Here is a 10,706-nt window from a genome sequence, read left to right as displayed (position 1 = left end):
ATTTTTCTAGGTCTGGACTTAGTTTACTGTTCATTTTCTAGTTTCTTAAGGTGTAATTTGAGATCTTTCTTTTGTATTAATGTATGCATTTACATTAAATAAATTTCCCTTTTAGCCAAAAAAACTAAAAGTAGAACTACATTATAATCCAGCAATCCCACTGCTGTGTATTTATCCAAAGGAAAGAAAATTAGCATAGTAAAGAGATATCTGCACTCCCATGTTTATTGCAGCACTATTTACAGTAGCCAAGATATGGAGTCAACTCAGGTGTTCGTCAACAAATGAGTGGATAAAGAAAATTATGTGTATATACATAACGGAAGACTATTCAGTTATAAAAAAGAGTGAAACCCTGTCCTCTGTAGCAACATGGATGAGCCTAGAATGCATTGTTAAGTAAAATAAGTCAGGCTTAGAAAGAAAAATACTGCATAGTCTTAAGAGCTCAAAAAAGAAGTGAGCTTATAAAAATGGAGTAGATTTGTAGTTACTAGAAGGAGGGCAGTGTAGGGAAGAGGGTGAAACAAGAACTTGGATAACAGATACAAAATTACAGGTATACAGGAAAATCAAGTTCTCGTGGTCTACAGTAGTGCTAGGTGTCTCTAATTAACAATAATTTATGGTATGTTTTAAAATGGCTAGAAAAAGGGAGTTGAAATGCTTTCATCTCAAATAATAGTTCTTTTCAATAACAAATATGCTAAATACTCTGATTTGATCATCACACATTGTATACATGTATTAAAATAGAACTCTGTCCTCCTCACCAAATAAATTTAGTGTTTCTATTCTCATTAGAATAAACTTTACTTCAGTTCAGGTATACAAACACCACTGAGTAATTTTTGTATGCTCATTACTGTTCTGGCTCCTCAATATCAAAGTAGGTAAGGCAGAACAATTAAAAAGCACTCTGAAGAAGGTGGCCAGATACTTTAAGAGCCAAATAACAAGAACAATAGCAAGGCATGGTTGTAGATGTTTTAGCGCTGGGTATTTATGTGGAATATTTGGTGTAGAAAATAATGCTGATGCTGAACTTTTATGAATTTGGAAGAGTCAGTCAGTATTAATTGATAATAATTGGGTGGAATAAAAATGATGATGGTGGTAATGATGTAGCCTAATGGAGAAAGTTCATTGGTGCTATGAGACAATTTTTTGTTTTCATACATGTAATTATATGTTTCCTACTTGCCATTAAGATGAGCACACTTTTCACCTATGTTGCAATTAATAAATGCCTTCTTTCCCAAACTGGCATTGGAATTTCCACAAGCACCTCCTTCCTTCCCTTTCACGTCTTTACACTCCTTCTGGATTGTGGGTTTAAACCCCATGACCTGATTATCGGTCACTTAGCCTTTATCCACATAATGATGCTTCTCGCTGCTTGTTCTTGCTGCCTCCAGACCTGTTTGAGTTACTAAATTTTCAGAATGACTTCAAATATAAGGTTTTGTTCTGCCTGAACAGGGTGATGAAGGGCCTCTCCATCTCCACCACCTGCCTCCTGCGTATGCTCTAGGCCGTCACCATCACCCACCATACCTCCTAGTTGGTGAGGTTTAAATCCAAATCCACAAGTGTAATCATCGACTCCGTCTTCTTCTGATGGTTTCTCCGTTTGTCTATCAGTAGTAACCAGATCTTCTACAATGTGGTTTCTTCCAATGTCATCCATACCAAGCTAATGATTCTCACTAAATACTGCTCACTTTCCCCCATGAGCTACAGCATCAGGAGTATGATGGTCACATTCACAACATCCAGGGATGTCTTATTGGTAGGACTTACGCTTCTTTCAAGTGCATACATGGTGATTTTCTTATTCAGGCATCAGAAAAGATCTCAGCACCTTCACAGCAACAACCTCTCCCCAAGACCCTCCCCAGAGAAATGGGGTACCCAGGACCTTCCTGCTGCTGTGGATCTGAGGGCAGGTTGAATGACCCATGCAAGTCTGCAGATCATAGGATCAGCCAGTGTCCTGAGGACAGCACTGGCCTCTTGTTTGATTACTCCTCTGGATTCTTCTCTTGATTTACTTTTGATTCAGAGAAGTTCTCCTATTTACTTTCAACTATTTTAGGCATTTTAAGTATTCTTGAAACTCTCTGCTTTTTTCAGCTGTTGCAGAAGAGTTTTGAAAATATGTAGTATATTTTTTCCACAAACACAAATATCCACAATGCACACTTGAGTAAAATATCTTACATAGTTAGTTTGTGGCATACAATATTCTCTCAGGAAAAAACTCAAGGTCATTTTGAAACATCCCCTGACTCCTGCAATACACTATACATTAACAATGATTTGTAGTGCATAACTTATTTTTAATGTTTGATAAATAATTTTATGTTTTACACAAATTTATGAAATTATAATCCTCCCTTTAGTGATGAATACTTGAATATGGCCAGAATTAATATTTTTCAGTCATATTAAGATAGTTGTGTAGAATTAGTTACCTGATGTAGTTACTTGAATTCAGGTTTTGGCTTCAATTACTATTCTTCTCCCTAGAATTTCCCTGACTCCTTAAAATTGGTCTTAATTTTTGAATCCAGTTTTTACGTTAGTTACCTGATGTAGTTACTTGAATTCAGGTTTTGGCTTCAATTACTATTCTTCTCCCTAAAATTTCCCTGACTCCTTAAAATTGGTCTTAATTTTTGAATCCAGTTTTTACGTAAAATGACCTTAAATAAAATTTGCATGTGGCTAGAAAAAAATTTTTAATGAAAATAAAAATAAAAATATTTGCATTACAAATTTAGTTCTCCAGTTGTTTGAGAGGAATGTGCTGAATTGTGGCCAAGTTCAAGTTTCCTTAAGAAAATAGAAGGTTTAATGTAAGGATTCTCATGTACTGAGACTGGAATTGGGTCTGGAAAACCTCAGGAAGGTGGAAGCTAGGGACATTTAGACTATTTACATTATTTCTCTATTTTAAAGCAATGCTACAACAAATATCTGTATTAGTTAGAAACACACTTGGCTGCTGGTGGGAAGGACCTTATCATGGTGAGCTAAACAAATTATGGGCTTGTTTTTCTCCTGTGTCCAAAAAGCTCTGTAGAGAAGCAGTGTAGAGAAGGAATGGTAACTCCATGAAACATCAGGGCCCCAGGCTTCTTACATTTTTCTGTTTCAGTGTGTGGTTTCTATTCTCAAGGTCTCAAAATGACTGCTGGACTCTAGCCATCCAGTTCCAGACACAGGTAGGTTACGGAGAGTTTTCCTCAAGTCACATCCAGTGACTTCTGTTTACATTTTAGTGGCCTTCCATTTCTTACAAGAGAGCCTGGGAAAAGAAAATCTTTAGTTATGCATGTCACTACTGCCAGATATAAAGGAGTATTTCAAAAGTTCCCGGAAAAACAGAATTAAAAGGTAATACGAATCTTTCCACGGACTTGTTGAAGTACCTTATATAATTAGAAAGGGAAGGGATCAATAGTGGGTAGGCAACTAATAGTTTCATCCATAACACTCTTAAACATGTTTTTTGGAGCATGCATATGGCTTTGCTTCTGTTTAAATATATCCCTGGAAGTAGAACTTTAAGATCAAAGTGCATTGTATATGTACAACATGAATATACTGTCAAATTGCATTCCAAAGTGGCTGTGCATGTTCCATCCCCACCGACAGTCCATGAGAGCTTCCCTTTTTCACAGCATTGCCAGTACTGGCTATTATTAATCTGGTTGGCAAATTTGATATATGAAAAATGGTATCTTGTTGTTTTACTTTTTGTTTCTCTGATAACTGGTGAATTTGAGCTTTTTTTTTTTTTTTTTTTTTACAAGTTCACTCATTGATGTTGACAAATAGGGCTTTGTCCAGGGAAAAGACTCTTCCCTTTTTTCCTATCCATTTCCCCTCTCTCCCCTCATTCCAACTGCCCCAAGACAGGACTTGGAGTGTTCAGAACTGAAGAATGTATAAAATGCTAATTGAGCTGATACAGACAGATTCTGTGACATATCATGTGAGGGAGAAATTGAGTTTTCTTCTGGACAGAGTAAAATTAAAACCAGAAAGAAAAGGCCAAGGAAGATGTTTGCTAATCAGAGTCATGAGGGCTGGATGAAGAAAGCGACAGAGAAGTGGTTGTTTTGGATGTTCTGGGAAGTTGGGGATTCAATTCCGATACATGGCTCATAATGAGGGTTTGTGTCTGGAGTTTCCTCCATGGGGGAGAAGTAGCAGTGGCTGAGAGAAGAGGAACATCAGCTCTTCCCCGGCTTAAGGTTTGGCTGATTCATGGTATTACAGACTCATGGTGCCTGAATAGGGAGGGACCTTTTGAGCCTCTACCCAACACAGAAATCCCCCACGAACCACTGATGAAAGGCAACCTTGTCACTGAACAACCCCAAGGATAGGGAGGACTTCTGGTCCAGCATCTTTTGGAATGTTCATCTTTATGTACCTCAGATATCGACTTGATTAAAGTTGGTCTGAAATTCACTTTTATAGCTTAGGATGGTCAAAAGCCATTTTCTATCTTTAGTTTATAAGGAACCTCATAGTCCCCTCCCCATACCATTACTAAAGCTCCATTACTAAATCCCTCCTGATGTTTCAGGTCTGCCCTGTTTGCATTCATTAGAATGACCCACTTGGGCTAATCATCTCATTAGTTTAATAACTTCACCAAACATCTGGAGGTTGTCATAGGAGGAATTATATCGCATAGCCCCTTCCATCTTGTTGGTACCCCCCTCACTGTCTCCTTTCAAAGCCAACTTCTCTTGACAAGTGACTCTTTCCATCATTTATAGCCCCCTCAGAGGGGAACTACAGCCTCTCTCATCCAATTTGCTTGTCTCATATCTTCCTCATGCTCTTCTGCCTTCCTCAGCCTCTTTAGAATTTCAGTAAATAAAATTTTCTCCATCTCATTACATCTTCTCAGCAAAATATTTGTAATTTCTTGTAAATTCTCTCCCCCAAGAGTGGGAAAGGAGAAGATAAATTGCAATATTTACTTGAAACACTGAGCTCCTTTGTCCTGCATAATATCACAGTCCCTCCTTTTTGTAATGGTAGGGGCAGAGCTCTTCTCTGGGGCTATTTTAATATTTCTGTAACTTTATGGTCTATTATGTCTCTTGCCCTCATCTTAGGAGAACCAGCTCATCAAATCTGGCTTTATCCAGGCAACCCAGCAGGCAGGAATCCCCCTTCATCATTAGGAATTGCCAGGGAGTTCACACTTGGAAATATGCAACTATTGTTTGATGAAAACTTAAAGCATTTTGGTTTAGAGTTGATCTTCTGCCACACGTCTTCCTCTTCAGAGTTAGGGACCACCCTAGTCTTGTTTTCAAACTGAATAGGGTTCATTTACCCTGTGCCATGGAAAGCCAATCAGAAAAGCGTGTGTCTTTGCATTAGAGAAAGAAGGGCCATTTTGAGAAAGCATGAGATTAGCATCTGGGACCCACCTTCCACACAATAGGGAAGGTGATAAATTTATGGGGAAGTGATTAGGAGCAGTGTGAGGCATGGAAATAAAAAAACCAAAGATTAGCGTCTGGAGCAGTTTATAAGCTCGTCTGTGAGTCTGGAGTATCTAGAGCATCTTCAATTGAAGTGGACTGGCAGTGATCATCTGACAGATTTTTCTGGATTGGAGTTTGTGTGTATGAGCTTGTTTAAATATGAGCTACTGTGGTGATTTTTCTTCAAAATCAAGTTGATTTTTTTAGCCTGAAGGCATTAGGAAAAAAGTGGCTTTAATTTTTGATGATTTCAAGTCAGAGAGATGAGATAAAAACTGAAAATGCTAGTCTGGAGAGTCATTCCCAGATATCGGAGGAAATTAAAAGTCAGGATTCAGTCCAGGTAATTAAAACTCAAAAACAATGGAAAAGGTAGAATCAACTAATATATGTACTATAGTTTTCTTCTGAAGTGTAATTTTCTCTTTCCAGTCCCCCTTTTTATAAATATATTTATCATAAGATTAATTCATTTACAAAGTAAGTTTAGTTTCTAGCCTGATTATCTGCATAAAATACAGCAAGAATAATGATTTATTATATAGGCTCTTTTTAAAGTTGACTTTGCTAGGACGTTTATAAGAAATCTCAGATTAGATCTTTAAAAGCCTCTCCAGGTTTAGGAAGCCAAGCCAGGGATTTGACTCACTCCCTGATTACCTTCATTAGTTGGGTGAATTCCTATTTTCTGCAGGTTCCCAAAATATCAAGGGTCCTGGGTCTGTCAGTAAAATTCTTTACATACCACAAGGCTAGGACACCTGTAATCATTTATCCAGGGTATCACGCCAGTCTTTCCTAGGGGCTTTTTATGGGCTCCATGAAATCAATACAAATTCCTTAAAGTAGTATGATCATATATGAAAATATGATATTTCAGTCAAAGCCTTGGTAAAATAACCAGTGTCTCCAATTTTGTTCTGTTACAAAAGAAAACAGATTGTTTTGAACTTATACATAGAACTAGGGCCGGCCCGGTGGCGCACTGGATAGTGCGCCGCTTGGGAAGCATGGCGGCGCTCCCGCCCGAGGGTTCAGATCCCACATACAGACCGGTTCCCGCTCGCTGGCTGAGCGAGGCACGGGAGCGACGCCGAGGGTTGCAATCCCGTTGCTGGTCCCCGGTCCGGTATGGGGGCAACACTGAGGGTTGCGATCCGTTGCCGGACACGGAAAAAGACAAAAGACAAAAAAAAAAAAACTAAATGCTGGCGAGGATGCAGGGAAAGGGAAACTCCTCCGCACTGTTGGTGGGACCGTAAATTAGCACAACCATTATGGAAAACTGTATGGAGGTTCCTCAAACAACTACAGATAGAAATAACATATGATCCAGCAATCCCACTACTGAGTATGTATCCAAAGGAATGGAAATCATCATGTCAAAGGGATACCTGCACTCCTATGTTCATTGCAGCTCTATTTACAACAGCCAAAATATGGAACCAACCTAAATGTCCATTGACAGACAACTGGATAAGGAAAATGTGGTGTATTTACACAATGGAATACTACTCAACCATAAAAAAGAATGAAATTCTGCCATTTGCAGCAACATGGATGAGTCTGGAGAAAATTATGTTAAGTAAAATAAGCCAGACCAGGAAAGAGAAATACTGCATATTCTCACTCATAACTGGGTGGATGGAAAGAAAGAGGAAGGAAGGAAGGAAGGAAGGAAGGAAGGAAGGAAGGAAGGAAGGAAGGAAAAGAAAGAGGAAGGAAGGAGGGAGGAAGGAGGGAGGAAGGAGGGAGGAAGGGAGGAAGGGAGGAAGGGAGGAAGGGAGGAAGAAAAAGACCACAACAATATGCTGAACTTTCAGAAGGAGAGAATAAACCTAAAGATACTAGAGATGGGAGGAAGGGAGGAAGGGGGTTTGGGAGTGATAGTTTGCACAAAAGGCATAAGGAAAAATTATGATTTGTAATAATGAATATGCTATAATAAAAAATAAAAAATATATTGTCATAAAATAAGAATATTCATAAATAATTTCAAAATCCTGAAGGGATTAAGTAGAGAGAAATGTTTCAGTCTTGCCCCCAAAAGAATACTTTACCAAGTAGCCCAAAAGAAAAAGAGAATTTCTTAAAAATCTGAAAACAAAACATGCAACAAATTAGTAATGTTTCAAAAAGAAAAATCATTAAAAATTATTTCAGTCCCTTATCAGTTTTGTCCCACATAATTAATTCTTGTTCTGCTTGATGTTAAGTTAATTTTATGAGTCCAGTTTTTCCATTGGAGATCTAGAGTTTTTACCCAGTCCACCTGAATAATCTCAAAGTCATCAGCAGAAGTCTGTATTTAAAAGTATCTGTTAGAGTCTTTTTATCCTTTCTGTGAACTTCTTTGAAGAAATAACACTTTAGAATTTGCAAAGACCTTTTTTATTTTTTATTTATTTATTTCTGTGTGTGTGACCGGTAAGGGGATCGGAACCCTTGGCTTGGTGTCACCCACACCGCACTCAGCCAGTGAGTGCACCGGCCATCCCTATACAGGATCCAAACCTGCGGCCTCAGCACTCCCAGTGCAGCTGCGCTCCCAGCACCGCACTCTCCCGAGCGAGACACGGGTTTGGCCCTTGTAAAGACCTTTTAAAAACTGTACCAAAATAAAGTAATTTACTGTGGCATGGTTAAAGACACATCTGACAAAAACTGGTTCTTTCCATGGCCTACAATTTTTCATCATAGCCATAACTATGACTGATAATATATACCAAGACATATCAGAATTTTTTAAATTTTATATAATTTTGGAACACATATTAATAATACATTTGTGCAAATATAAAGTTACATATTTTGAGAGAAAAGAACTTAATTCTTTAACTCAGTTTTCCTAAGTAATCCAAAGACATAATAAAGACACAAAATCTGTTTCTCACTTTTTCCCCTCTTTTTTTTTTATAATTTACTCAAAAGATGAACACAAATCTTTTACCATCTTTTATCAACAACACATGAAAATCTTTTTTAAAAGAAAAGTGGAGCTTTTCTTCAGTACAGTGGGGCTCAGGGCCACATACTCCCTACACCACCCCACTTCCACTTTGGCCAAACCAACTGCCCCCATGAATTTCTAGGCAAATTTCCTGTTGGAAAGTTTCCAGCATTTGAGGGTAACAATGGATGTTGTGTGTTTGAGAGCAATGCCATTGCCTCCTATGAGAGCAATGAGGAGCTGCACGGAAGTACTCCAGAGGCGGCAGCCCAGGTGGAGCAGTGGGTGAGCTTTGCTGATAGTGACACAGTGCCCCCAGCCAGTATGTGGGTGTTCCCCACCTTGGACATCATGCACCACAACACACAGGCCACTGAGAATGCAGAGGAGGAGGTGAGGCGAATCCTGGGGTGGCTGGATGCTCACTTGAAGATGAGGATTTTTCTGGTGGGTAAACGAGTGACGCTGGCTGACATCACAGTTGTCTGCTCCCTGTTGTGACTCTATAAACAGGCCCTGGAGCCTTCTTTCTGCCAGGCCTTCCCCAATACCAACTGCCGGTTCTTCACCTGCATTAACCAGAACCAGTTCTTAGATGTCTTGGGGGAGGTGAAGACGTGTGAGAAGATGGCCCAGTCTGATGCTAAAGAGTTTGCAGACAGCCAACCTAAAAAGGACACCCCATGGAAAGAGAAGGGCTCATGGGAAGAGAAGCAGAAACCCCAGGCTGAGCAGAAAGAAGAGAAAAGGCAGCTGCCCCTGCTCCTGAAGAGGAGATGGGTGAATGTGAGCAGGTGCTGATTGCTGAGCCAGAGGCAAAGGACCCCTTTGCTTACCTGCCCAAGAGTACCTTTGTGGTGAATGCATTTAAGTGCAAGTACTCGAGTGAGGACACACACTCCGTGGCACTGCCATATTTTTGTCAACACGTTGATAAGGATGGCTGGTCCCTGTGGTACTCTTAGTATCACTTCCCTTAAGAGCTCACCCAGAACTTCGTGAATTGCAACTTCATCATTGGAATGTCGTAGCAACTGCACAAGCTGAGAAAGAATCCCTTTGCCAGTGTCATCCTCTTTGGAACCAACAAAAGCAGCTCCATTTTTGGAGTCTGAATCTTCCAAGGCCAGGAGCTTTCCTATCCGCTGAGTCCAGACCGGCAGGTGGACTGTGAATCATATATATGGTAGAAACTGGATCCTGGCAGCAAGGAGACCCAGACACTGATTTGAGAGTACTCTGCCTGGGAGGAGGCCTTCCAGCATGTGGGCAAACCCTTCAATCTGGGCAAGATCTTCAAGTGAACATCTCTTGCCATTGACTAGCTGCCTGCACTGCCCTTCAGAGAGATGGGGGTCATTGAAGGAAACTGAACACTGAAAAAAAACAAGACACTGATTTGAGAGTACTCTGCCTGGGAGGAGGCCTTCCAGCATGTGGGCAAACCCTTCGATCTGGGCAAGATCTTCAAGTGAACATCTCTTGCCATTGACTAGCTGCCTGCACTGCCCTTCAGGGAGATGGGGGTCATTGAAGGAAACTGAACACTGAAAAAAAACAAAAAAAAAAAAAGAAAGAAAAAGCCAAATTTTACTTTTGTACCAGTGTACTGTTAATACTAAATCTAATTTTAATAAAAACTTATAAACAAACACATCCAATCTCAGTCAGTTTTGTCCACACAAGACAAGATTTCTATAAAAAAATTTTTCTTTTACAAAAACCACATTTTCCTGTTTTTTGATAACCTTTTTACCAAAAACATATTCTACTTTCCTTACTTCCTACCTTTTCTTATAATACTCTGTATACAGAATTGTTTTTCTCATACCTAGTAGTTTTAATTACCTATATTAACTACAATTTTAATTTTTAATAACCCTCATTTTTAGTGAAAAACCTGGGAAGCAAGCAGTTTTGAACTGTTTTACATCAATATTTGTAGGTGAAAACCATTTCCTAATTTCTGGAGACATGTTTTCAATTTTTTTTATATGGCATAAAGCCAAATGTCAAAATATATAAACTTAAACCTACATTGAATAACTAATGTTTCAGTATTTTAACTTACTTAGAAATAACTTGGACACTTATGATTACCTATTGCTTAATTCAACATAATACAACTTTAAGATTTCAAACTAACTGAAAAGAATTTTTTGAAACTAGGACAAGTTTATAAATATTTATCCCATTCACATTTGTCTAATTTACTCATTCTTAACAATTACATT

At 39.0% G+C, this 10,706-nt stretch overlaps 1 protein-coding gene across 1 annotated transcript; it reads left to right on the top strand.

Annotated features, from left to right (window-relative positions):
- Positions 1-5,766: 5,766 nt before the first annotated feature.
- On the top strand, positions 5,767-9,776 carry LOC103605568 (elongation factor 1-gamma-like). Its single transcript, XM_008590181.1, has 3 exons — positions 5,767-5,865; positions 8,512-8,900; positions 9,713-9,776. The coding sequence occupies exons 1-3, from the start codon at positions 5,767-5,769 to the stop codon at positions 9,774-9,776; spliced, it is 552 nt and encodes a 183-aa protein (XP_008588403.1).
- Positions 9,777-10,706: the final 930 nt, after the last annotated feature.

The sequence above is a fragment of the Galeopterus variegatus genome, unplaced genomic scaffold (assembly GCF_000696425.1).
Source record: "Galeopterus variegatus unplaced genomic scaffold, G_variegatus-3.0.2 Scaffold5913, whole genome shotgun sequence".
Classification (NCBI taxonomy): Eukaryota; Metazoa; Chordata; class Mammalia; order Dermoptera; family Cynocephalidae; genus Galeopterus; species Galeopterus variegatus.
Note: the sequence above shows the minus strand (reverse complement) of the source record. Positions and strands in the feature narration are given on the sequence as shown.

What these genes read in the sequence shown, in the direction of transcription:
- LOC103605568 (XM_008590181.1), top strand. Translation starts at nt 5,767, where the DNA reads ATGATTTCAAGTCAGAGAGATGAGATAAAAACTGAAAATGCTAGTCTG. An exon ending in AAAGTCAGGATTCAGTCCAG is followed by an intron (nt 5,866 to 8,511) that starts GTAATTAAAACT and finishes CTTTTTTAAAAG; the next exon opens with AAAAGTGGAGCTTTTCTTCA. An exon ending in GGGTGGCTGGATGCTCACTT is followed by an intron (nt 8,901 to 9,712) that starts GAAGATGAGGAT and finishes TTGAGAGTACTC; the next exon opens with TGCCTGGGAGGAGGCCTTCC.